This window comes from Halichoerus grypus, chromosome 5 (assembly GCF_964656455.1).
Source record: "Halichoerus grypus chromosome 5, mHalGry1.hap1.1, whole genome shotgun sequence".
Taxonomy (NCBI): domain Eukaryota; kingdom Metazoa; phylum Chordata; class Mammalia; order Carnivora; family Phocidae; genus Halichoerus; species Halichoerus grypus.
The window spans coordinates 170,241,616-170,268,850 of record NC_135716.1 but is presented as its reverse complement, the minus strand read 5'-3'; the positions used below and the strand labels follow the sequence as shown (position 1 = coordinate 170,268,850).

Here is a 27,235-nt window from a genome sequence, read left to right as displayed (position 1 = left end):
GCGGCTGAGGTCGAAGAGGTTGCTGCCTGTGCTCTCCTGTAGGATTTTGATGGACTCCTGTCTCACATTGACGTCTTTCAACCATTTGGAGTCTATTTTTGTGTGGGACACTCTATTCTACTCTCCCAGGATTGATGGAAGGATCAAGAGGCAAAATGTATGATTTCACATAACAAAACAGCATTGTCATGCTGCTGAGCCCCGTTAGAAGCTCTCCTTTCAAACCCCCGGGGAGGTCTGGTCTCCCGGCTGTAATGCAGAACCCTTCAGGAACCCCAAGAGCCCTGCTGCAGACACAAACCTGCCAGGCCGTGTGCATCCGTGGAAAGAGGAAGCCAACTCTTTTTTTTTTTTTTAAGATTTTATTTATTTATTTGACAGAGGCAGTGAGAGAGGGAACACAAGCAGGGGGAGCGGGAGAGGGAGAAGCAGGCTTCCCATGGATCAGGGAGCCCGATGCGAGGCTCGATCCCAGAACTCCGGGATCATGACCTGAGCCGAAGGCAGACGCTTAACGACTGAGCCACCCAGGCGCCCTGCGATCTCATAGTTTTTTTATGATTTTTATTTTTTAATTTTTTTTATTTATTTGACAGAGAGAGACACAGCGAGAGAGGGAACACAAGCAGGGGGAGTGGGAGAAGGAGAAGCAGGCCTCCCGCCAACCAGGGAGCCTGATGTGGGGCTCGACCCCAGGACCCTGGGATCACGACCCGAGCCAAAGGCAGACGCCCAACGACAGAGCTACCCAGGCGCCCCTATGATTTTTATTTTTAAGTAACATCTACCCCCAACGTGGGGCTTGAACTGACAACCCTGAGATCGAGTGTTGCATGCTCTACCAACTGAGCCAGCAGGCACCCCGATATCTCATGGTTTTGACTTGCATTTCCCTGATGGGAAGCTGATGTTGCTCCACATCTTTTTATGTGCTTATTGGTCATTTGTATATCTTCTTTGGAGAAATGTTTATTCATATCCTTTGACCACTTTTTAATTAGGTTATTTATATTCTTATTATTGAGTGGCCTTTTCATTTACTTGGGTGTTCTTTAATTTCTTCCAACAATGCTTTATAGTTTTCAGAATATAAGTTTTGCACTTCTTTTGTTAACCTTATTCTTAACTATTTTATTATATTTGATGCTACTGTAAATTAAATTGTTTACTTAACTTCATTTTTTGCATTGTTCATTGCTAGTGCATAGAAATACAACTGATTGCTGTATGTTGCTTTTGTATCCTACAACCTTACTGAACTCATTTATTAGTGTTATATTTTTTAATGGATTCCTTAGGATTTTCTATATACAAGATCATGTTACCTGCAAATAGAGTTAGTTTTTCTTATTTCCCATCGGCATGCCTTTTATTTAATTTTCTTGCCTAATTGCCCTGGTAAGAACCTCCAGTACAGTGTTGAATAGAAAAGGAGGGAGTAGGCATCCTTATCTTGTTTCTGATCTAGGTGCGAAAGCATTCAGTATTTCACAATTAAGCATGAGGTTAGCTGTGGGTTTTTCATAGATGCCCTTTATCAGGTTGCGAAAATTCCCTCCTATCCCTAGTTTGTTGAGGTTTTTTAAGTTTTTCATTTTAATTCCAGCATAGTCAGCATATGGTGTTATATTAATTTCAGGTGTGTGAGGGGTTTTTTTTCTCTTAAATCATGAAGTGGTGTTGAATTTTGTTAAATTTTTTTTTTTTTCTGCATCTGTTGAGATGATCATGCAGTTTTTATCCTTCATTCTACTGATATGGTACATTACATTAGTTGGTTTTCAGATTTTTTTAAAGATTTTATTCATTTGAGAGAGAAAGAGAGAGAGCATGAGCAGGGGGAGGGACAGAGGGAGAAGCAGGCTCCCCACTGAGCAGGGAAACTTATGCTGCCCCATCCCAGGACCCTGGAATCATGACCCGAGCCAAAGGCAGACGCTTAACCGACTGACCCACCCAGGTGCCCTTGGAGAGAAAGCACCTGCAAGTGGGGGGCAGGGAAGGGAAGAGGGGGAAGGAGAGAGAGAATCTCAAGCAGGCTTCACATCCAGCGTGGAGCCGGACATGGAGCTCGATCTCATGACCCTGAGATCATGACCTAACCTGAAATCAAGAGTCAGATGCTCAACTGACTGAGCCACCCAGGCACCCCTGATTTTCAGATTTTAGACCAACCTTGCATTTCTGGGATAAATCCCATGGCATCTAGTCCTTTTTATTTATATGTTGCTGGATTTGGCTTGCTAGTATTTTGTTGAGGATTTTTGCAACTCTATTCAGAAGAGCCAACTGATGGATATTTAGATGTTTCCAGTTTGGGGCTATTATGAATAATGCTGCTATGAACACTCATGTGCAAGTCTTGTCTTTGCATGGACATGTTTTCATTTCTTTTGAGTAGACACCTACGTGTGGAATTCCTGGGTCCTATGGTAGTTTTATCTGTTTTAAGATTTATTTATTTATTTGAAAGACACGGAGAGAGAGAGACAGAGAGAGCAGGGGGAGGGGCAGAGGGAAGAGAGAATCTCAAGCAGACTCCCTGCTGAGCACAGAGCTGGACGTGGGGCTTGATCCCATGACCCTGAGATCATGACCTGAACCGAAATCAAGAGTCGGATGCTTAACCGACTGAGCCACCCAGGCGCCCCGGTAGTTTTATCTTTTTTAGGAACTGACAAAATGCTTTCCAAGTGGTGGTAGCCTTTTACATTCCCACCAGCTAAGTATGAGCGTTACCTGAGAATTCATTTAAACTGTTTCTTTCTTTATAAAGTGGTGGTAATAATAACACTGACTTCATAAAGTCAGGGAGATTATGATGTGTGACGGATTGAGCAAGGCACTGGGCCCAGACACCATAAAGCTCAATACATGACATCTTTTTTATGTTCCCTTGTCTTTACTAATGTCCCAAGCTTCAGACCTGGCTTAACTTACCTGGATGAGATTGTCTTCGTGCTTTCCACGTAAACTGACTTCTTGGTGTCAAGTTCCACACCCTTCTTATTAGTCATAGTCCCCTAATGATCTAACAGGACCTTCCAACCTAGTCCCCCTCTCCCACTGCCCTCAGGGTTTGTGTCAACCTCTTTGGCTCAGTGGGCTTTCCTAGGGCAAGAGCTCCAAACTGGCAGAGTTGGGGCAAACAGACAGTGCTCCATGAACCGCTCCTCTCTGCTGAACGACAGGACAGAAGATATTCATTGCTCTGCTTGGAAGGGACGTCTCCCGTCCCCCGTATGCCCTAACTCCAGGTGACTCCTGTTTATCCTTTAAGTCATAGTTTGGGCATCACCTCCTCCAGGAAGCCTTCCCTAACAACCACGCTCCCCCTCCCATAATGTATGTTACTGCAACTACCACGTTATTTGTAATTGTATTTTTATACGTCTATGTCTTATGAACATCCTAAGGATGGGGACTGTCTTTATTTACTTCTATCTCCTCAGTGCCTAACACATAGTAGGTATTCAATAACCCATAAATAACCATATCTGTGTACAAAATATTTATGGTTACATGTTAGTATCTAAGTAAACTCTATAAAAAAAGGCTCTTGAACAGGGTCTTAAGGAATAAGGAGGCACCTACTCCGTTGAAATGGAGGGAAGGGCATGCTGGGTGAAGTGAACAGCAGGTATAAAGGCCCCACAGAGGAAAAACATATTTTCAGGAGCTAAGAAGTCCAGTGTGGCTATGGGTGGTGGGATGGAGTGGCCAGTGAGGCTGGAGAGGTAAGGTAAGCCACTAGTCATGTTGTAAATTGACTTTCACGCCACTTGAAGGGGCCAGAGGACAGAGAGGAGCCATCCATTAAACAGGAGAGACACGATCAGAACTGCATTTTTGAGGGAACTCTGCGGTGGTGGAGGGTATGAGTACCCAAACTTCAGCTGCAGTAGAATCTCCTAAAGGGCTCATTAAGCCACAGATTGTGGGTCCCACCCTGAGTTTCAGAAGGTCTGGGGCAGAGCCTGAGAATATGCATTTCTCACAAGTTCCTGGGTAATGCTGGTCTGAGGACCCCACTTTGAGAACCACTGATACAAAGGATGGGATGGAGAAGAATGGGTCACAAGCTTTCCAAACCGTCCAGCTGAGAGGTGATGGAGACAGAGCAGGGGAGGTGCTCACATTTTCGATCCGGGGCCATGCTGCTAACTTTTCAGTGTCTTAGTGGTGGGATTTCAGGCTTGGTAATAAGCCAGTGTGGGAAAGGGAGGCTGTTTCTGGGGAGAAATCAGCCAGGTGGTCAGGATAGTCCCCACCTTTGACCTGGGAGGGCCAGACCCATACTTGGTAATGATCTTCAGAAAGCACAAGAATCAAGGTGTCCAGAGTTGTCATTTAATGCCCGATTATCACAACACAAGGAGGTTTACACGGTGCTCATCAAGGCAGGACCCGGGGCAAAACCAGACCAGAGGGAAGTGACCTGTATAGGGTCCCGGCACGGGGACCAGGTGCCCTTGGGCCTAATCACCCTCAAGACACATCTGCCATACACAGGCTTCTTCCCTCACCCAGGAGCCTGCAGGCTGGCTGGGCTTCTGGTCACCAAGGGTCCTCGTGGGAGAACAGGGTCCCAGGATGAGGTGGGGACCCTGGGACACAATGATGAGAACCAGACAGCTGTCTGCAAACAACCCCAAAGGCTTTCACTTCAAATGCACTAAAGCCACACGACGCTCAGATGCAAGAACACCCAAGCGCTTTTACTAGGAACTAAACACTGCAAAACTGAGGCTGAGAACACTCGGGGAGGGAAAGTCAAGTCAAAACCCTCCCAGAACCAGCTTTCTGAGCTTCACCGACCCCCTCGCCCTCCCACAGCGACACCCGTCCAACCATAGCATTGCTGCAGGGAAGGGGCACCACACTGGTCTAGCGAACACTTTTCATGGGAAGGGACATGGGAGCATGGCCCTGGTTTTAAGAAATCTCTCCGAACCTCCAACTCTACTGCACAACTTAGTGCTACTGAGCTCCCTGGAGCCCCCAAGCCTCTGGTGCCCCCCGGGGACACAGGTGACTTGGGGGCCGCCGGTGGGTTGGGAAATGTCCTGGCAGAAATAATGTACCTCAGAAAGAAAAGTGGCTTTTCTTCCACCCTAGTTCTAAAGTTTACATGGCCCCTAAAGGAAATACCATCCAAAAGGCATTCTTAAAGCACTTGATGGAACTCTTGAGAGGTTTCAAGTGTCCCTAGCAAGAAAAAGAGGTGTGAGCTTGTCGCTTCCCCGCCCCCAGCCTGAGGCTTGGCGTGGGCAGTCCAGCCCCAGGGCCAGGCAGGGTCTGGAGGGGATAGCACAGGACAGGGTCAGCTGCTCAGGGTAGTGGCCACAGACCCAAGAGGCAGCCCTTCTGCCCAGCACTATGGCCCAGCATTTGGGGAAGGAGCTTGAATTCTGGCCAGATTTTACTATTAAACCCATTCCCGGTGAGTCCCGCAGGCCTCTTCTCCCTTTTCTCTGATTTAATTCTGGGAGAAAACTCTAGACAGAACCAAAGGCATGGAAGTCAAACATCTCTGTCTTCAGAGATGGGACATGGCTAAATGGCAGCCCAGAGACCTCAGAACAGCAAGGCCATCTCGGCCCCACATGTCCCCAACCAGATTCCATGCAACATTCCCATCCCCTGCCCAAGGGCCAAGGTAGTCCCTTGACCCTAGACGTAGTGGGCTTCCAAATAGGCTTCTGATGAGACCCCTGTAAGTATCTGGGGAGGGCAGACCAAAAGCATCTCCGTAAAGCATACAAAATTAGCCCTGTTTCCAGAGCTGGGCATCTGTTCCTGAGAGGGCACAGTTAGGGGCCCGGGAAGTTGTGAAAATGACAAAGCACAACTGTCCCCATGTGGGCATTAGCTCACGTCGGACCCCACCCCCAAAGAAGCCCACCTTCCCAGCTTTAGGGCAGCTCAGGAGCTATCCCATGAGGCCAACTTCATATTTAAAACCAACTTAATGCTACAAACTTAAAAAAAAAAAAAGTGCTGCCCAGCTGAGCCCCTGAGGAAACCTAGCTCCCTGAGGGTGGGTGGTGGGCCTCTGAGACCACCATCCCTAGCTGCCTCTCTCCAGAGGGCACAGTCTTGGTGCGGCCCAGAGCAGCCCCGCCCCAGGTTGGGTGGGGAAGAGAGCTGACCCCCTCCCCCACACCAAAGTGGGCTTCAGAGACACTGTGGGATGGTCAAGCCTCTGTGGGGGAGGGCAACAGACCTCAGGACCCTAAGCCTGAGGAGGTAACATAAGCCCCTCTCCCCATCAGCTGCCAAGGTCTGGTCTGCAATGAAGATTCCTCCCTGTCAGCCCTTCGGCATTCCCGTGACAAAAGGAGCCAAAATGCCACCAAGTCCTGGTCACCTCTGTCCTGGGGTGGTGGGGTGGGGCGGGGAGGTCTGTGTGAGAACTGCTTGGGGGAGAGGAGATCCTTAAAGAATTACTCCCTTCAATAAACAAAAAAATCCTTCCAGGGAAGGGGAGGATGATACCAGTAGTTACCAGAGGGGGTGCTTTCTGGCAGTTTCTCGCTTTAATCCCACCTGTCTCTCTGCGGGGGCTGCCACTCCCTCCCGGGTGCTCAGTGTAAGACAGCCCCTGTCCCAAGCAAGTGTCACAAATGGAGGAAAGGTGCCCTAGGCAGCCCCTATAGCTGCTTCCACATTCCTGTCCCTGTTTCCCCCGGGCGGGGGGGGGGGGGGGTTCAGTGCTGACTCCCTGGAGGGTCGTTTTTCATGTTCTAAGGGGACGGAGAGGTAGGGAATTCCATAGAAGTGGGTCTCCACACCTGGAGCCTCGATGCCGCCTCCCCTGGGATGGCTCCCTGCAACCATCTCTGGACAGAGGAGGCCAGGAATTCAAGGCTGGAGATGACAAGCAGGAGAAGCCAAAGGGCCCGCAGCCACCACTTACTAGAATTACAAGGCCGAAGTGCAAGTAGCGTTCTAGCAGACTGGACGGGGCCCCCAGAGATCCGGCCCACTGCTGCAGGGAAATCGGGGACCTGGCCTGCCCTCGGACCATGGACAGCACTGGGCCCGTCTGAGAAGTCTTACTAGAAACTAGAACAATCTCCCTGCTAAAAACTCAGGGAAGACAAACAAACAAAACTCAACCCGAAATAAATACAAAGGCATTAAGTGCTTCTTGATAAATTCAGGGTCCTAATTCCCCCCTGAAAGGCAGGGGCAGGGCCTTTCCCTGGACCTGGTTGCCTCACCTGCGGCCCTTCGCGTAGAGGTCAGAGGTCAGAAGCTGGATGGGCCTTCCCAGGCCCAGCTTTCATGAGGAAAGAGAGGACCCAACCCCTGATACACTCCTCACCCACATCCTCTATGTACCCCCCTGCCGAGACAGCTTCGGCTGGCTGGGGGGTAAGAAAGAGAAGAGGCCCCCGGGCCCCGAGGGCAGCACCTTGTGTCCCACGTCACTGCACGGGCAGAGGGCCTGTCAGTCTCCAAGGAGGTAGAGCCAGGGGCGGGCTGCTGGGGGCAGGCAGGGCCACTCAATTAATCAGCAGGTCCCCAAGGTCGTAGGAGTCGAAGAGGTCACTGATGCCCTCGCCCCCGTCCAGGCCCCACAGGTAGTCGTCCTGGTCCAAAGGCGGGGAGAAGCTGATCAGGGGAGAGCTGCACGGCAGGCTCGGGGACAGGAACTGGTCCTCGGTCTGCTGCAGAAGTGGGTGCGGCAGCTCTAGCATGCTGTCCGTGGCCTCCAGGGGGACAAGCGGCGGGGGCGGGGGCGCTGGCGGCTGCGGGACCTGCTGGGGAGTCAGCGCTGGCCCTGGAGACAAGCAGACAGAGGTCACACCTGGACCCGGTGCCCAAAAGCCTCTGGTCAGACCTCGGAGCACAGGAAGAGCCCTCCCCCGTTCTCTGGACCGCTGTGCATCTTCTTCTCTCCTAACCTGCCCCACACCCAGTGGCAGGCGACACTCTCCCTCTCCTGGCACAGCGGTAGCCGCTGCCCTCGCTCTCCCGCACTCTCTCCCCCTCCTCTCGGAGGAGGTGGGATCTCTTGCTCTCCAAACCCTACCCACTTGGGGCACCTGGCTAGCTCCGTTGGAAAAGCACGCGAATCTTGATCTCGGGGTCGTGAGTTTGAGCCCCACACTGGGTGTAAAGATTATTTAAAAATAAAAATCTTTAAAAAAACAAAAAACCCTCGCCCTTCTCACCTTCAAGGCTCTGGCCCCTGAAACCACGTCCTCTGTTTCCTGCATCACCAATTTCTCTCTCTCACAGATCATTCCCATCATCAGGCAGACACATTCTAATGACTCCTATCTTTAAAAAGCATCCTCCCCGACCTCATGACCCTCTCGAATTCCCAGCCCAGTGTACTGCTCCTTTTCATAGCAAAATTTCTCAAGAATTCCTGTGCTCACCCTCTACTTCCCCACCACAATTCACTCTTCAACCCACTCCAACCTGGGGGCTGTCCCCACAAAGCCACTCAGCCCTTGACCTCCTATTGCTGGACTCAGTGGTCAGTTCTCAGCCTCATCTTATTTGACCCTCCAGCAGAATCTGGCGCCATTATTCACACCTTCTGGAAACACCTTCTTCACTTGGCTCCAGTACACTAGATTCTCCTGGTTTTCTTCTTACCTCCTTGGCTGCTTCTCTTCTGTCTCTTTTGCTGGATCCTCCTCCTCTTCCTCACTTCTAAGCCCTCAAGGCCCCAGGGCTCCACCCTCAGACTCCTCTCTCTGGCTGCACATCTTCCCAGGCGACCACAGCCACCCCTCGGCTTTAAATCTCTTAGACCCACCACGCACAGCAGATGCCTCTGGCACAGACCTCAGCCCTGAGCTCTGGGCTCCTGCAACACCTCTGCTTGGATGTCTCAGCTACTCCAGAACTTAGCATGTCAAAACCAAACTCCTGGTCTTCCCTGCTCAGTTAATGGACCACCAACCACTCAGCTGCCTGAGCCAAAAGGCCCGAGAATCACACAGAATCCTGCCATTTCCAGGACACCTGGGGGGCTCAGTCGGTTAAGCGTCTGCCTTCGGCTCAGGTCATGATCCCAGGGTCCTGGGATCGAGCCCTACCTCGGGCTCCCTGCTCGGCGGGAAGCCTGCTTCTCCCTCTACCTCTGCCCTCCCCCTTCTTGTGCTCTCTCACTCTCTCTGTCAAACAAATAAATAAAATCTTAAAAAACAAAAACAAAAAAACCTGCCATTTCCCCAGCACCCAGTCCAGCAGTGAGATCTGTCATTTCCACAACCAAATGAATTCTGCAAGCTGCCCATTCAGTTCCACTACTGTGACCCTGGTCTAGCCCATCGTCCCCACTGAGACCGCTGCCGGGGCTTTCTTACCAGTCACCTTGCAACGCTTGTGGTCTAGCTTAAAAATGGCTTGGCCGGCGCCGAGAAGGCCCTGCACGATCTAGCGCCTGCTGCCTTTCTGCTCCCTCTGTCCCGCCTCCTTCCACTGACACTCAGCCTCTCCAGCTACACTGGCTCGGCTGTTTCTTTCCTTTTTTTTAAAGATTTTATTTAAACAGCCTCTCGGTTGTTTCGAGCACACCAAGTGCATTTCTCCTTAGAGGCCGGAGGTTGCCTTCCTACACAGGGACGAGAATAGGGCAGCGGAAATCCCCCCAAATATATCCTGATGCCTTAAACCCCGACCAAGCATTCCTTGGAAAATAGAGCCGTGCTGGTGTGCCCGCCTGCCTGATCAGCCTCTTACTCACCGTGTATCTGTGGGCAAGTGACTTAACGTGGACGAGCCTCGGCTTCCTCACCTCTAAAATGGGGACGATTCTCCCCACCTCGCAGGGTTGCTGCGAGGATTCAGTGATAGGTGCAAGGGGAGAACCCTTCTCAATAAGCAGAGCTCCGGTTTACCAAGGGCTTACCACGGCCGGCTCTGCTCTCAAGGAGAGGCGTGTTTCACCTCCTCAAGTGGCCCCACAGGAGGCAATATGGGGACCCCATTTACAGATGAGGAAACTGAGGCTCAAAGGAGCCAATTAAATGTCTGTGAACAAAAAGAATGGCATGTTTCTTTAGCGGGTTGCTGAGGCCTGCAGGGGTTCTGGCCTGGGAAGAGGGGGAGGCCCCGGGCTCGGACCCCAGCCCCACCGCACCAGCTCTACGACCTGGAGCCTCAGTTTTCTCGGGAGCAAAAATAAGGCACCACCTCCCTGCTGCGCCGAACAGCAAGGAGAACAGGCGCGGAAGCCTCTGGCGCGGGCGGCCCTCGCTCTCTCGCGCGGCTTCTCACCCCCAGGAGCGAGCGGCTCTCTCTCGGGTCGGGGCCTGCGCCACACTCCGCGGGCTCAGACTCGCTTCTGAATCTCCGAACCACACAGGGCAGGCGCCCGGTCTGCATAAGCTTTTTAAAAAATCACATTCACGCTGTCTCACTGCCTGTAACCCACCCAGGAGTCGTGAGGGAGTTTTAAGGGTCCCAGTTTTATTTTTATTATTATTATTATTTTTTAAAGATTTTATTTATTTATTTGACAGAGAGAGACACAGCGAGAGAGGGAACACAAGCAGGGGGAGTGGGGGAGGGAGAAGCAGGCTTCCCGCCGAGCAGGGAGCCCGAGGTAGGGCTCGATCCCAGGACCCTGGGATCAGGACCTGAGCCGAAGGTAGATGCTTAACGACTGAGCCATCCAGGCGCCCAAGGGCCCCAGTTTTAGAGACGTGAGGACAGTGGCTCTGAGGGGCCGAAGTGACCCGCCTCCAGTCACCAAGTCACAGTAGGTGAGGTGCAAACACAAGCCCCCGTCTCCCAGTGTCGGCTCCTGCGTGGTAGCGACACTTACGTTTACCTCAGAATGTGAGAGCCTGGAGAGGTGTTAGAGACAAGCCTTGTCCAAAAGCCCCTCCGTGACAGATGAGAGAAACTGAGGCCCCAAAGGGTTAGTGATTCCCCCTGGTGATGCCAAAACCTGGGTCCCCAGACTGGGTGTGGCCCCTGGCGCTCAGACCTCAAAAGGGCTCTGCTTCAGGCCAGAACATGGAGCGTGTGTGTGTGAGATAGAGAGAGTGTGTGTGAGTGTGTGTGTGAGAGTATGTGAGTGTGTGTGTGTGTGTGTGAGGGTGTGTATGTGTGTGAGAGTATGTGAGTGTGTGTGTGTATGTGTGTGAGAGAGTATGTGAGTGTGTGTGAGAGAGAATGTGTGTGAGTGGGAGGGTGTGTGCGTGTGAGAGTATGTGAGTGTGTGTGTGTGAGGGTGTGTGTGAGAGAGTATGTGAGTGTGTGTGAGAGTGTGTGTGAGGGTGTGTGCATGTGAGAGTATGTGAGTGTGTGAGAGAGTGTGTGTGAGAATGTGAGGGTGTGTGCGTGTGAGAGTATATGAGTGTGTGAGTATGTGAGAGTATGTGAGTGTGTGTGAGAGAGAATGTGTGTGAGTGGGAGGGTGTGTGCGTGTGAGAGTATGTGAGTGTGTGTGTGTGAGGGTGTGTGTGAGAGAGTATGTGAGTGTGTGTGTGTATGTGTGTGAGAGAGTATGTGAGTGTGTGTGAGAGAGAATGTGTGTGAGTGTGAGGATGTGTATGTGTGTGAGAGAGTGTGTGAGGGTGTGTGAGAGTGTGTGCATGTGAGAGAGCATGTGAGGGTGTGTGAGAGTATGTGAGTGTGTGTGTTTGTGTACACCTTCCAGGAAATGTCCTTCTGTTCCCTCTGGCAAGGACATCACTAAGAGACCACATGGCAAGGGTGGAGAGGGGCACCCATGGCACAGAGCTGGCTCCCGGGCTGGCCTCACCACCAAGAACTCTGTCAGCCTCCACTCCTTCTGGGAGCACAACTGATCCTTAAAACCGAGGTAAAAACCTCACCCTTGCTTATGCTGGAGGGTCCCCCACCGCTGCTCCCGGTCTCAGAGGACATCTGAAGTGAAAGTGGTTCTAACCGGGAGAACTGTGCGCATGTTGACAGTGGAGTGAGAAGGCAGAGCGAAGCAGGAGGGTAAACAGGGTGGGGCACAGGTCTGGCACGGGAGATAGGCACTGGGAGGGGCCTGGAGGGACAGATGGTTGGTGCAGGGAGAAGCCTGTGTCCCTTGACCAGACCAGGACACAGGAGAGATCACCAGAGAAGAGCTGGGGGTCTGGGCTCTTGTCCAAGCTCTGCCTCCAACTTGCTGGGTGACCTTAAGGAAGTCACTCGCCCTCTCTGAACCTCAGCTTATTCATGTGTGAAATGAAGGGCTGAGTTAGATCAGGGCTCAGCAAACTTCTGTAAACGGCCGATGGCATTTTAGGACTTGCAGGATACTTAGTCTCTGTCACACAGTCACTTTCTTCTTGCCCCCCAACTCTTGAAAAATATGAAAACCATCCTTAGCTCATGGGCCACCTAAAAACAGGCCAGATTTTTCCTGTAGGCAATAGTTTGTGGACCCTTGAGTTAAAGAAATGGAATCCGGCCTGTGTTCTGTGGACGCCCCACCAAGCTTCTTCCATCAGACCAGTTTGAGCTCTGGTTTGTTTAAACACCCGAGTTCTACTTAAGGGAATTCTGCTGCTAAAAAAACAGAAAGTTGAACACTGGCCTCCATAGCCTCGAAGGATCTGTCAGTCCGACCTGATGTGTGATCCCTGTAAAGGGCAAAAACCATCCTGGGGGAAGGGCCTTCCCAGGCTCCATTTCTACTCCTTCCAGACTCCTTCCCTGGGACCTCTCCCACCTCTTTGCTCCCTGGTGACTACCTCATGCTACTTCCTGCCAGGTACAGCCGGCTTCAGCTCTACGGTCCACCTCCCAGCCAGGGGGGCGCTGCTCCGCTCAGGAGCCCTTTCCTTGGTCTGTTCCAAGCCTCACGGAGAGAGGACTGGGCTAGGAGTGTGGGGACTGAGGGTCAAGACACAGTTCTGTTGCCTCCCAACTAGGAGACTTTGGGTGAGTCCCATCAACCTCTCTGCCCTCACCTCAACCCTCAGTTTATTCATCTCTAAACTGGGAACAATAAGGCCTACAAGAATTGCTGTGAACAGAAACGTGATAACATAGACGTACCTAGTACATAGTTGTGATTTAAAAAATCTTAGGGGCGCCTGGGTGGCTCAGTCGTTAAGCGTCTGCCTTCGGCTCAGGTCATGATCCCAGGGTCCTGCTTCTCCCTCTCCCCCACCCGTCCACTTGTGTTCCCTCTCTCGCTGGTCTCTCTCTGTCAAATAAATAAATAAAATCTTTAAAAAAATAAATAAATAAAAAATAAAAAGTCTTAGTTGAGCCTTCCTTCAAAAATCTGTAGTTCCCATTTCCTGCGGGCTTACGGAGGGCCAGGGGCTTTGCTGTTGGTAGTCAGCGTAGCAGTGTGGTTCTAGCAGTAGCAGGAGGTTAACGGCGACAAGAACAGTCAGCAGTTACTGCGAGGCACCGTCCCAAGGGCTTTACCTACACGAATTCACTCAATCCTCACAACCTACGAAGTAGATACTGTTAGTTACTGCGCCCAACTTACAGGTGAGGCTAAGGCAAAGAGAGGTTAAGTGACTTGTCCAAGGTCACACAGCTGGTAACTGGAAGCGTGGGGACTCAAACCCAGGCCCCCTCCGCCCCAGAGCACATCAGCCCCCCACTGAGACAAGAACACACGCACTTGCTTTATAAAGTGTAAAGTGTGAGCTGTCCCTTCGCTGCCCAACCGATGTTGCCACGGAAAAGGAAACTCTAAGGCTGGTTTCTCTCCCCACCTCCTGTCGCTCTGGATAGAGGGTCCTACCTTGGGATGCCATGGGTTCTATCATCCCAGGGTCAGTGCTGCTGCCGGGCTGGGTGGAGTCAGGGCTGGGGCCAAGGGTGGAGGTCGGGGGGAGGGGCTCCTTGGCAGGACTGTCTGGCTCCTGCACCTCCTCTGGGCACAGGTAGACTTCGATGGGCCCCTGGGTGCTCTTCAGATATATCTGCAGGTTCTCCTAGAGGAAGAAGAGAAGCCAGGTCATGGCTCTGGGCAGCTGGGCACTGACTCATGGGGTGGGGTGTATGGATGGGGACACCCAGGGCTCCCACCATCCGTGTGAGCAAGCTCAACTCCTGAGCTGGGCCCCAACACCTGCCCCATCTGCCCGTGGAGGGCATCTGCTCTTTCCGCCTGTCTGGCCCCCAGGCTCCCTTCTTTGAGGGAGAATATCTTGATTTTCCTTTGGGAAACCACTCCTCTCCCACTCTCAAGTCATGTAGTTTGGGGGGACAACATCTTTCCCAACTCCAGTGGGTGAGCTTGGGGTGCAGGCTGGGAAAGTCACAATGATGCTGACTAGTTCAGGGAAGCACATGACTCAGCTCAGTCCGCTAGCATCAGACCCAGGACTCGTGCTGGACTTGGAAATGAAAGCTCCCTTCCCACAGGGGTCGCCGAGCTGGGATCATGAAAGCTACCTTTGCCCCTGGAAGAGGGGAACCCGCCTGGGAATGGAAACAGCACAGAGAATGGCAGAGAAAGACAGAGAGCACGGGGTGAAGCGAAAGTCATAGTTGGAGCTCCTGCGTCTAGCCCTGCCTGCAATTTCCAAATCTTCCCTCTGCACCTGTCACTTGGTTCCCCATAGTCCCCTCCACCCCCCACCCCTGACTTAAGCCATGTGGATTTGGCTTTTGTGACTTACAACCAAGAGTCCTGATACTTGGCCTTCCCACCCCTGCTTCTTCCCTCCCACCATCAATACACACCTGCCATTCCAACACGCACTCAAGTCTCCTCCCTGGTTCACCTGCAGGGCCCTCTGTCTACCCCTATTTCCCCTGACAAAAATCCTGTTCATTCTTTAGGACCCAATACCTGTAACCATCTATGGGCTCTTCCTCCAACTGTCCTTTCTCTGGGCCCTCAAAGCATCTTAAGTCTATAAATGGCAGCATGACTCCTTGCTTGGGTCTTTTTCCCACTAGGTCCTGAGCTCCTTCAAGGCAGGGGTGGGGCCCCATTTATCTTAATATCCTTCCATTAAACAAATTATTTCTTGAGCCCTTATATGTGTCCAGCTCTGGGCTGGAGGTACCCCAGGAGTGCAGCTTGCTTTTGTGGAGCTTACCCTCTAATAGATGAAGCACAACATAATCACATAATCACCAATATCTCCGAGCAAACGGAGGTTAAGTGCAGTAGAAAAGCACAGGTAGTTAGGAAACCGGGGCGGGGGAGGGAGGGGAAGGGGGTGTAATCAGGGAAGGCTTCCTTGAGGAAGTGACCTCTGAGTTGAGACCTGTAGGACGAATAGCAGTAAACCAGGCAGAAAAAGGGAAGAGCATTTCAGCTGGAGAGAGTAGCAGCAGAAGGTCTTATACTGGGGACAAGCTTAGTGTGGTGGCGACACTGGTAGAGAAGTCAGTGTGGCTCAGTCAAAGGCACAATGGGGCAGCATGAGAGAAGAGGCTGGTGAGGTCAGAGCACAGAAGGTCTCATTAGGAAGTAGTAAGAATTTGGGTCTTTAACTAGGCGAGCATGATTAGCAGGAAAGGATTATGGTGAGCACTAATACCATGGTGTGCGGGCACAGGAGGGCAGGGGCTGGTGGGTGCAGAAAGGTGGCAAGAGCGGAGATTTTCTTGGGCCAGTAGCTGATGTCTGTGGTCCTTTCCAGCTCCTGCCGTCGCTGCCCCAGCTCAGAGACCACCAATCTTGCCATGGGCGCCAGAATGGTTCAGGGAAGCTTGTGGCCAGGTAGCGCCAGGGACAGAGCCTACAGAGCAGCCTGGGACCCTCCATAATCTGCTCTCCACCAAATGCTGCCCCTCTCACCTCGCTCCTGTCGGGCACTTCCAGTCTTGTCTGTGGAGGGGCCTTGACCGCGATCACCGTCTGCTCCTTAAAGTTGCCAACGGCACGGATGTCCTGGTAAGTCACATAGGCCAGTGTAGGGGCAGGAGAGTCAAGAGAAGTAACTGGTCAAAATTCAAACCCCTAGCCTGCCAGGTGAAGCCTCGGAACATGTCTTTCTCATTCCTTACACAGCTTGGAAATAACCAAAAACGATAACCTGTTCTTTTAGTATCATAAGCTACCTTGGATACCTTTAGAAAACAAATGGGAGTAGGGCGCCTGGGTGGCTCAGTTGGTTAAGCGACTGCCTTCGGCTCAGGTCATGATCCTGGAGTCCCTGGATCGAGTCCCGCATCGGGCTCCCTGCTCGGCAGGGAGCCTGCTTCTCCCTCTGACCCTCCCCCCTCTCATGTGCTCTCTCTCATTCTCTCTCAAATAAATAAATAAAATCTTTAAAAAAAAAAAAAAAAAAACAAAAACAGAAAACAAATGGGAGTATAAATCATTTTTTTAACCAATTTTTAAAAAGCTGCCTCCTGTCAATTTTTTAGACTTTATCTTGGGTGCCTGGGTGGCTCAGTGGGCTGAGCGTCTGACTTCGGTGCAGGTCATGATCTTGGGGTCCTGGGATCCAGCCCCATGCTGAGCTCCCTGCTCAGCGGGGAGTCTGCTTCTCCCTCTCCCTCTCCCCCTCCCCCCTGCTTGTGCTGTCTCTCTTTTTCAAAAAGATAAATGAAATCTTAAAAAAAAGACTTTACCTCTCAGACTAGATCATTATCTCTGAGCAGGTAGTAAGACCTGTCTTATTTCTTTATATTTCTCACAATGCCTAGCATCCTTCCAAAAATACAAAGTGAGATCCAAAAACCAATGAGATGGTGGAACCATTTGGGAAAAATGTATGAAAAGCCTTAGCAAAATCCATGTTTGTAATTTCAATCCTAGGGATCTAAGGAAATAAGTAAAAAATATAGGAAAATGTTCTCTATACAAAGATATTCATCACAATCCTGCTTTATAAAAGCAAAAATCTCGAATCGATCTAAATGTTGATTCTTAACAAACCAGAATGTAGTCTGAGCAGGACCGTCTCAAATCATTCTAAATATGAGGTTAAATCACATGAGGTTGCTGTTTTTGTAAAAAATGGTCCAATAGCAACAATTCCATGTGGATCAAGCAAATAGGGAGGATTTGTAGCAACGTTAAAAACTGTCTATGGTAGGGGTGCCTGGGTGGCTCAGTCAGTTAAGCGTCTGCCTTCCGCTCAGGTCACAATCCCCGGGTCCTGGGATCGAGCCCTATATCAGGCTCCCTGCTCAGTGGGGAGCCTGCTTCTCCCTCTCCCTCTGCAGCTCCCCCTGCTTGTGCTCTCTCTCACTCTCTCTCCGGCTCTCTGTCAAATAAATAAAATCTTAAAGGAAAGAAAACCTGTCTATGGTGATATACTAAGTGGGGGAAAGCAGGATATAAAATGTTGTGTATAACAGCTCACACTATATTTAATAACACGTACCCTGTGTATGGGTAAGAAACAAGGGCTATGTTAGGGTGGCAACTGTTTCTTTCTTTTCTCCATTTTCCAGATTTTTGTTTTGCTTTAAAGATTTTATTTATTTATTTGTCAGAGAGAGGCAGAAAGAGCACAAGCAGGGGGAGTGGGAGAGGGAGAAGCAGACTCCCTGCTGAGCAGGGAGCCCGACGTGGGGCTTGATCCCAGAACTCCGGGATCATGACCTGAGCCAAAAGCCGATGAACCAACTGAGCCACCCAGGCATCCCTCCATTTTCCAGATTTAAAGAAATGGACTTACTTTTCTAATGAGAGTGGCTTCGATAGACTTGTGAGGAAAAGCCACCGAGGAAGGCAGAAACAGACATGCCAGACCCCGAGGGTGAGCTCCCCCTGCTGGGAGATTCTATCCGAACTCAGGATGGCTATGAGCATGCAACAGGGCCCTGCTCCCTGACCGCGTCCCCCCACCAGACAGGATATCTCTTGTTGGCCTTGTCCTCGGTCAGGTGCTTGAAGTTCAGAGAGCAGCTCTGGATGAGCTGGTCCAAGGCCTGCTCTGTGCTCATCAGCTCCTTCAGCTCCTGCCCCAGCTGTTGCTGCTTCCCGGGCCGGGTGGGGTCTTCAAACATTCCCCTGCCTCTGGGAACAGAGCAGTCCCCCAGTGTCAGTCTCAGTCCACATCCAGGGGCCCAATCCCAGGGCTACAGCGCAGACCCGCACAGATGGTGCGAAACCCCAGAATGGGGCCATTGGTGTGGTCCACAACGGTGCCCCCTGGGCTGTGCTAATCAGTGGTCTTGCCTTCCAGGGAGTTGCTAGGAATTGGAAACTGAAGTTCGGGGGTTGGGCTAGGGAAAAGAAACAAGTCAAGCCTGACCCCACTTTTGAGGGGCTCCCAACATGGTCCACGCTACACCCCAGCTTCCCCCAGATGCCTTGCCTGGGTTCTCTGCAGGTCTGCTCTGATCTTCGTAGGAGGAAAGGAGCCTGGAGGACTCAGATATCAGAGCTGGAAGGAGGATCAGTCGCTACAGCCCAGCTCCCAGGGGACTTTCCTAAGCTAGAAGAGGAGAATCTTGGGATCCCCAACTCAAGAGGATCTGGGTCCTCTTAGGCCTTTACATGTCTCAGCTCCAGCCCTGACACACACCCGCTGGATAGTGCACCCCCCCACCTTCACCCACAGCACATGCACCCACGGGTGCCATTGGCCCCGGCACAGGCACTCACACCCACTGGATGTTGTTCTTGGCCTTCTTACGGATGAGCTGGATGCCCTCCAGCACATTGGTGATGTCGTAGATGCGCCGTTTCTGCACGTCTAGCACCTCGGCGGCCCAGTTCAGGTCCAGGACCCCATCCTTGGATTCGCTCAAGAGGTAAATGAACTTCTTGGTGAGCAGCCCCAGTGACGTGTCATACCGAGTCTTCTCTCCGGGGGACTTGGGTGCTAAGGGGAAAAGGGGCCCAGTCACCACTCAGGGAGAGCCAGCCTGGGAACCTCATCCACGGATCTGGACCTATTAAGTACCACCCTTCACACGAACGCAGGAGTAACCACTTTCCAGTTTCCAGAGCACTGCGAGGCAGGAGGTCGTTCACCAGCCCCGTCCAGGCGGGGAACCTGATACCTGGAGAGGGAACATGACTAGCTTAAGGTCTCACAGTCAGGGGCAGGGGCAGGACTGGAAACCAAGCATCTTCTAACTCCTGGTTCAGAGCACCTTTCCACCATAGCTTAGGGCAGCCATATCAACACCCCACCACCACCACCAATGACAAATACTGTGTGTAGGTCACTGTTCGAAGCACTTTCCATATACAACAAATGCAATCCTTACAACACCCTATAAGCTGCTATAACCATCCCCATTTAATGGATGAGACTACTGAGGAACAGACAGGTAAAGTAACTCGCCCAGCTCACTCAGCTAGAAAGTGACAAAGCTGGGATTTAAATCCAGGCAGCCTGGCTCCAGAGTCTTTCTTCTTAACCATTACCCTCTCCTGCCAGCTATGCCAGGAATCTGGAATTAGGGTAAGAGAGAAAGGGAATGATGGGCTGGGATTCGAGCACATTTTTCCACTTGCATTTTCTTTCCATGTGTAGCCTAATGATTATCTGAAAGGAATCAGTCCTATAATATCAAATGGGGCAGGTTCATGAAAAAAAGATCCTTTCTTAATGAGGCTGATGTCACAAGACCACATCCCAGCTGCAGTATCTTAAACCACGAGTGGACTTTGGCAATCAAGTGACTTGCAAGTCATACAGCAAGCTAGTGGCCAAAGAAGTTCTGGAAACTGAGTTTTGGAGAGCCTCAGATTCCTCCAGAAGGGGACTTTAGGACCCCTTCACATTTGGCACACAGGCGGTTTGGGTCAGGTTTTGCACCCTTGGCAGACACTGCTAAATGATCAGTGCACTTAGTATCTCTCAATAAAATGCTCCAGGCAGCTTCTACCCATCAACAGGAGGGCCAACTCTCTTGCTATTATTCCTGACCTAGCTGTGCTTTGTTTTACAGATGAGACAGCTAAGGCTCACAAGAAGAGTGGCCAGGGCCCTGTCCAGACCCCCAAATTCCTGACCGTCATGCTTTGCACCCAGTGACATAACCTTCTTCATGAGGTCTCTGACCCCCCAAATTATTGTTCCTCCCTAACATAAGTTTCTAAAACTCCAGCTGGAACCAGGATATTGATTGAACATATCAGGAGCAGAAGTAGAAATTCCCTGCAGCTTAGCTTTCGAAAGACACCACCCTGGTGGCCTCTGGATCTTAACCTCTGAGGCACACGGTTTAGACTAATCCAAGCTTCACATCCCTTGGAATCACTCATTCAGCTCTCTGCCTGTGGGACAAAGACCCTGGTTCACCCTGTTCCTCTTGGAGCTGGAGTCTCCCTTTTAGAAAAGGTCAGACTGAACTCAATATAAACTTTTTAAAAAAATGAGTAAGCTCCCAAGTAAAACACCAGTCATCACATTCTGGTCACGAGAGTGGTGTATGGTGTGGGAGATGCAGGGCCCGCTTGGGTTTGAGTCCTGACACTCCCCCCGCCTCCCCGACCAGCAGTGTGACCTTGGGCAAGTCACTCAAGCTCTGAGTCTCAAACCGCCTCATCAGTGAAAGGGGGACAGTGCTAAGCACGGCAGGGTTCCGTGACAGAACGCAGAGGAGCCTGCTCTGTAAACGGGGAAGTGTGCTGCAAATATCACTCCTGCTGATGTGGGTAGGGTTGCTGCCCTCTGCCCCTGTCCGCCCCCCTCCCGAGCCTGCCCTTAGATGCCCCACCAGCCCGGCTTACTTCTGGGGCTGGCGAGGCCGTCCACTCTAATGCACTTGCCCTTGGGAGTCCGGAATTCAGGGACTGCTGGCCTCCCGATCCCCTCCAGGTCCAGCTTCCTTTTGGCCTTGGAGAGAGGAGAGAGAGAGGCAGAGTTTGAGAATCATTCCTCCTTCAGTCTTTCCCCGAGTCGGGGCCAAAGCACGGAGGCCACCAGCAGCCGCTTTCTGTGCCTCAGTTTACCACCAGTCCTGGTGCAACATCACTGCCCTTGGTGAGGAAACAGTTCAGCTCACCAAGTGAGCTTTCGGGGGGAAAGGGGGCCCGGTTTTCTGAAGAGCACACGACACTCTCATCCTGAGGTGCAGGTACCTGAAGATCACTGAAGCCAGTCTGGCCAAGAGCTCAGGGTTCCTTAATAATGGGCCCCAAGGTCACTTGTACATCCGCCGTCCCCCAACCTCCATGCCCAGAGGAGGATGCAGGGAGGAAGGAGTGGGTAGGACCTAAACCACATCAGGCTGGGGAGAGCCTCCCGCGCCAAGTGCAAGAGCAGCTGGCCCGGCGGGCCCTGGTGCCCATCACAGCCCCACAGCTGGCCCTTATCAGGGTGGGGCTGGGCATCCGCCCCGGCCCAGGGGACTTCCTGGCTCAGTGCCACACCCCAGGGAGGTGCCCACATCGGGAGGCAGAGCCAACATTCCCCACCCCCATGTTTGGGCTCCCACTCAAGGGCCCCAGGGCCTCCTGAATAGACTCCATTTGCCATTCTTTCTTTGCTGAGAGGGGCAGACAATGAATCCTTCCCCTGCATCTCAAGGACAAACAGCTGAGGTCCCCCTGCTCCCCCTGCCTGTTCCCGCCAAGCTTGGGAAACACCTGCTGGGGAAATCAAACCACAGACCCATCTGCTCTTCTCCACCCCACTGCCACCAGGCCCCAATTAGGCCCAGAAGCTGCACTGGCCCGGAAGGGGCCTCTCTCCTGTTAGGGCTGGGCAGGGGCAGGGCTAGGGTACTGGGGCACTGGGGCATAGGTCGGAGGCCTGGACTTGCCTCTCCCAGCTCCTTTGTGGGCTCACTGTGTGTGTGTGTGTGTGTGTGTGTGTGTGTGTGTGTGTGTGTGTGAGACTTGGGGAAGTACTCCACATCTAGGAGCCTCAGTTTCCTCCTCTGTAAAATGAGGCAGAAAACACCTGCCTTGAGGGACCACGGTGAGGAATCAAGGAGGTAACTCCTGCAAAGTGCTCAGCGTCTGGCTCGGCACACATAGGTGTTCAGAAAATGCAGAGTCCCTTCCCTGAAATCCAGGCTTGGCCTCTTCCTTGACACACCCTTCAGGGGGCCCCTGAGCCCATTTCCTTCCTCTCCCTCTCCCCTAATCACCCAGACACCCCTAAGTTGGTTGGGACAGAGAGGCCTATTTTAACGTTTGACAGTGAGGTCATGCTCGGCAGGGCTGAGACTTCTAACTGCTGCTGAGCACAGCTGGGCAGACAGGTGTGGGAAGTGGTGACAGCTCTTCCGGCTATCAGCTCCCCTCCCCACCGCTGCGTCCTCCAGGAAGTCCTCCTGGACTGATTCCAGGAGACCCGTTCCTTGGTTTGAGGAGCCTGGATACAATGCTCCTCTCTTCCACCCCTATCCAGACCTGGACACGATCCAAACACTTCCCTGCTCATTCCTCTTGAAGTCTCTCTGGAATATTTTTTTCTAACCTCTCAGCTGGTGAGATCCTAGATTCTAGGGACTGTGACCTATCTTGTCTCTAGATAAAGGCCCAGTCATTCACTGAGACCTTCCACATGCCCTGGGCCGAGCCCCAACATTCATCACCTCACTGAGTCTCCCTAGCACCACCAAGCCCCATTTAACAGCTGGAGTAACTGGGACTTGGTGAGCTCCAACGTCTTTAACAATCCCGATTGAAGTTGTCCATCCCAGGACCCTTCATCCATCCCGCAAGAAGGAATGCCAAGAGCAGCGAGAGGAAGAGCAGTCAAGCTGAGTTCTACCCGAGGAACAGGCGGAGGGACCCAGAGTCTCCCCAACCCCATCCACCTCCCCCACCTGCCAGGAGCCAGGCCCTGCGGAGTTCACAGAACACGAGGAAGAACCTCACTACCTGCAGAGCGGGGAGAAGGAAGGACCTTGAACAGAGTATCTGCACTGGGCCTATCACGTGCTCATCAGTCCTGTGCCATCAGCACTGGCAATTACTCTTGGCAGAAGAGAAATGGAGACTCAGAGAGGGTAAGCCATGAGCCCTAGGTCACATAGACAAAGGGCAGAGCCAGACTTTGAACCCAGGATTGTCTGACTCCAAAGCCATGTACCAGGCCGTCTCAGCTCTTTCGCACACATTCCCCCAGATTTTGCTGGAACTTGAGCCAAGGCCTGGCTGTGCCCACCTGCCCCCATTACTTTATATACACAGACCAGTCCCCTCCCTTCCCTTCCGGTCCCTCCCCTTACCCAGGACTTCAAGCGTCCCCAAGCAGCAAAATGTCCCTCATCTAAGGGTATCTCCCTGACACTTTGGGGCACAGCCCATGGATGGGCCTGAGCCTATAGAACAGAGGTGGCAGAGGACAAGCCCAGAAAGATGCGGGCCAAGGAGAGCCTGAGCAAAGACCTTGGAGTCAGACCTCCCTGGGTTCCCCTCTAGGCCTCCCCCCTTCTTAGCTGGGTGAGCTCAGCAAGTCGGTTGACCTCTGGAGCCCCACCTGTAAAATGGGCATAATCTGCTCCACCCCGGCCGGGGACTCAGGGACAGTGCAGCAAATCGCTTTGCTCACACAAGGAAGCTGGAATCACTAAAGCTCCAGGGGCGCCAGCAAGGGGAAAGATTAGAGGTAAGCTGAAGAGACGGGGATGCGCCAAGAACAAAGGCCAGTCTGGCTCTAACCTGGACCCTCTTAGGAGGCAGCCCCTTTGGCTGTTTCTTAAAGGCCTGGTTAGGATTCAAGTTCCCCCGGCCAACCCCAAGGGAGAAGAGTGAAGCTCCCTCCTCAGGCAGCCCCAGAAGTGAGAGGGCTGGAGACCACCAGACACAGCCCCACTCTGGGCAGCAAGGTGACGAAGGTGGGGCTCGAAGGAGGGGGAGTGACTTGCCCAAGGTCACACAGGGAATGGAGCCAGGTTAGCCCCAAGTCCTAATTTAGACGGTGGGGGTAGGAGCAAGTGTTCTAGATCCCAGCTCTACCACTCCGTAGCCTGCATTTCCACATCTGACCCCACCTTGGATAGTTGTTCCTTAAAATGTTCCTTTGCTTTCATGGTTCTCAGGGGACTTTGGAAAAGACAGACAGAAGGAAGGAGAACTGTGCCGAATCCCACCCTCTTCACAGATTCCCATAGGAATGAGACAGAATCACGTGATGTGCCTGGCTGGCCTAGGGACTCCATAGAGAATCCCAAGCCTTCCCCAGAGGGTGCTGGAAAGAGCCCCAGACAGGGAGTGAGGAGACCAGGGCTCAGGCCTTCATTCTGCCATTGAACTTGGTTGCCATCCCTGAGGTCCCTTTAAACAGCAGCTCCCCAACAAATCCTACTCACCCTGCACTTTGCAGCCTGGCCACAAACCAAGCAGCCACACCCAGGGTTGGGTTTGGAGCTGCTCCAGGTCACACCCTGGTAAAATGAGTAAGCAGGGGGCCAGGCCTGCCCATGGGGCTGGGGGCCATGGGGCATCTGACGGGAGAGGGGGCTCTCGGCCTGGCAGGGCTTTAAGGGAGTCTGATGCAAGGAGACTCTCCCACTTCTTGGCTTGTGACTTGGACAAGTGACTTCACGTCTCTGCTCAGTTTCCTCATCTGTGAGATGCCTCATCCCAGGCATCTTGGCCAAGATAACGAATGTGAAGAGTGCCAAGCAGTGCCTGGCACACGAGTGGCGTTCAGTAAAAGAGAAGCATTCTTGCTGTGATCACTGAGCCCCTCTGGGAGGGAGCTACAGACAGATGCACTCGGGCTCCTCTGGGAGGGAAGCAGTTCAAAACCACAGCTGTTACTGAAACGCAGCCACTGAAACCCCGCCTGGGCGCCTGAAAGCAGCTTGCCAGAGGGGACTGCACCCACCACTGAGCCCCTCCCCCCCCCCGGGGCACCCAGCTCCTCGGTCGGGCAGTACTGCGGAAAGTCAAGGCTGCAGAGAAGAGACCAAGGATCACCAGCCTTGGTCATACATCTCCCTGTATGACCTTGGGCAGATCACATTCTCCCTCTGTGCCTCAGTTTCTCCCTGGAGCTACTAATGCCTCCTGCTCCCCAGGGTACAGAACAGTGTTAGGTTGTAAAATGCTGAACATAAGATAAGATGCCCAGTCTCAGTTATCTTTGGCTGCTTGACCTGTGAAATGGGAATTGCACCCCTGCCTCCTTCCTCCTAGTTGGAAATCATGGGCAGGAAGGGGCTCTGGAAAGTTTAAAGCCTTGAGCATGGGCAAAGCATGATTCCCATAGCAGGGACTTGTGCCTGCTGCATCCAGGGAAGGCTGGGGGTCTGGGCCTGTCCACTGACAAAGGTCTGACCAGATGCCTCTACGGCAGTGAGGGGTGGTCTTAGCTCTGTACCTGAACTTATTCACCACTCACTCGCAACGAAGCAAACTACAGCACCCCCATCTCCCCTCCCTGGAGCCTCTTTCCAAAACCCAGGACCTGGAGCTGGAAATGACCTGAGATGAGTTAGCCCAACTACCCTATGGACACATGCATTTTCAAGAAAAGGAAATGTGGGGCGCCTGGGTGGCTCAGTCGTTGAGCATCTGCCTTTGGCTCGGGTCGTGACCCCACGTCATCGGGCTCCCTGCTCTGCGGGAGACCTGCTTCTCCCTCCCCCACTCCCCCTGCTTGTGTTCCTTCTCTCGCTGTGTCTCTCTCTGTCAAATAAATAAAATCTTTAAAAAAAAAAAAAAGAAAAAAAGAAAAGGAAATGTAAGCCCAGACTGGGGCCAAGACTTGTCCAGGGACACACTGAATTAGTGGCAGTCAGGACCAGAAACCAGGCTCCCCACCCACCACCCAATTCCCCCAGGGCATTTCCCACCCCACCCACCCCTCCCCTATGGTTGTTTCCATTCTCAAGGGCTCCAGGAATTCCACTCCCACAAAACACACCCTGTACCTAGTGCCCAGATTTGGGGCCCTCCCTGGCAATGGCCTGGGGGCTTGAGAAAGGAAAAGTCCATCTGAATAGGAAACCCAGGGGGCTGCCCCCAATTTGCACCTGCTACTGGCTGTCTGGAAGGGAAGACTGGGCCTGGGAGAGACACAGGGCAGATAATTGGGAAAGAGTTGGTTGTACGGGAGATTTAAGAGTCTGTCCAAGCCAGGCTGGACCTGAGAGACACCCCAGCCCTGCTTTCCCCCCCACCCCGTTTTAAAGTCCCCACTGTATGCCTAGACCAAGCCCTATACCTGGACCATAGCAGATGCCCAGTACCAGTTTCTGGACCAAACAATGAATGAAAGAATGAAGGAATGGTGGCAATGTCGGCTCCGTGGACTTCCTCAAGGTCACACGGTGCAGTGGGGGTAGTGGGCTGAGTCTCCGCACTCCCAATCCAGTGCTCATTCCATTCGACGCCAATGGATGAGGTTATTTCATCCCAAGTCCGAAAACGAAGGGCTCTTCAACTCAGATATGCAGGGCAATGGGTTGTTCTGGAAGTTGAAAGCTCTCTTTTCCCTCCCCAACTCGACCTGTTTCGTTCAAACTGGGTCCCAGGCGCCCCTCCCTCCTTTCCCACACCCGCAAAAGCACAGGGAGAAGCGGTGGGCGGCGGCGGGGAGGTCCCCAGCATTACCGGCAGCCGGCCAGCCGGCACGCATCGCACAGCTTGGCCCTCCGGTCCGTGGGGGGTGGCGTCGAGGCAGGTGCCGGGCGCCGCAGTGGGAGGCACAGTCTGCGGGTACAGCGAGGTGTAGTAGGTGGCGGTGGCCGGGCAGAGCTGGGGGCTGCTGAGGCCGGGCGGCCACAGCTCGGTAGGGCTCATCGCGGGCAGTCCCTTCGAGGGCGGCCCGGCGGCTGGAGCCAGGGCCCGGGACCCTCGCAGCATGGCGAGCGCAGCGCCCCCTCCCCAACCGGGCCTGGCGCGCCCGCGGGCACCTGCGGGCTCCGGAGCCCGCGGAGGCTCACACGGCCCGAGGCATGGCGCGGAGGCCCGGGGGAAGCCGCCAATGGACGCCTGCGGGGCAAGGCCGGACCCTCCCCTCCTGGCCCGCCGCCGAGCCGAGCAGCGCTTGGAGATCCCCGCTTGGAGATCGCCCCGCGGCGGCGGCGGCACGGCCAGGGGCTGTCCCGCCCCGAGGGCGGCGGCGACCCGGACGGCCCCGCGCCCCCGAAACGCCCGGCGCTTAGGGTCTGGCTGGCTCCCGGCAGGGGTCTCTGGGGTCGCTGGGGGCTCGGAGGAGAGGCGATGCGCTCAGACGGGGAAGGGGGGCCGATTGCACCGACTCCCTCTCGCCTGGCTCTTTGGTCCCCAAGCCTTTCTCTGCCTCTTTTTTTTCCCTTCTTCTTCCTTTTTTTTTTTTTTTTTTTTTAGCGCCAAACTGCGTGCCGCGAAATTCGGATCTCCCGCGGAAAATGCCGCGCTGTGGTTGGCCGCCGCTACAGGCACAGGCTCCACCCCCCGGAAAGGACCGGTCCCCAAGGCTGCGATTGCAACACGAGCTTCGCTGCTTAAAGG

General features: G+C 53.1%; 1 protein-coding gene across 4 annotated transcripts; it reads right to left on the bottom strand.

Moving 5' to 3' along the window:
• Positions 1-4,328: 4,328 nt before the first annotated feature.
• E2F2 (E2F transcription factor 2) lies at positions 4,329-26,919 on the bottom strand. Of its 4 annotated transcripts, XM_078073648.1 has the most exons (8): positions 26,354-26,919; positions 20,567-20,672; positions 18,485-18,704; positions 17,735-17,893; positions 15,719-15,833; positions 13,703-13,895; positions 12,994-13,144; positions 7,738-7,789 (listed from the first exon to the last, which is right to left on the bottom strand). In XM_078073648.1, exons 1-7 carry the CDS (start codon positions 26,603-26,605, stop codon positions 13,041-13,043), a joined length of 1,149 nt encoding a protein of 382 aa, XP_077929774.1. In that variant the 5' UTR covers positions 26,606-26,919; the 3' UTR covers positions 7,738-7,789; positions 12,994-13,040. The 4 variants fall into 4 exon arrangements, with proteins under 4 accessions (XP_035944936.1, XP_035944937.1, XP_077929774.1 ...); XM_036089043.2 differs by lacking the exon at positions 12,994-13,144 and having other exon boundaries at positions 4,329-7,789; XM_036089044.2 differs by lacking the exon at positions 12,994-13,144 and having other exon boundaries at positions 4,329-7,789; positions 18,491-18,704.
• Between the last annotated feature and the right edge of the window lie 316 nt (positions 26,920-27,235).

Coding starts and splice junctions, on each gene's coding strand:
- E2F2 (XM_036089043.2), bottom strand. CDS start 26,605: ATGCTGCGAGGGTCCCGGGCCCTGGCTCCAGCCGCCGGGCCGCCCTCG. Junction 17,894..18,484: donor AAGAACAACATCCAGTGGGT/GTGAGTGCCTGT, acceptor CTCTGTTCCCAG/AGGCAGGGGAATGTTTGAAG. Junction 13,896..15,718: donor AAGTGCCCGACAGGAGCGAG/GTGAGAGGGGCA, acceptor TTCTTCCTCTAG/GAGAACCTGCAGATATATCT.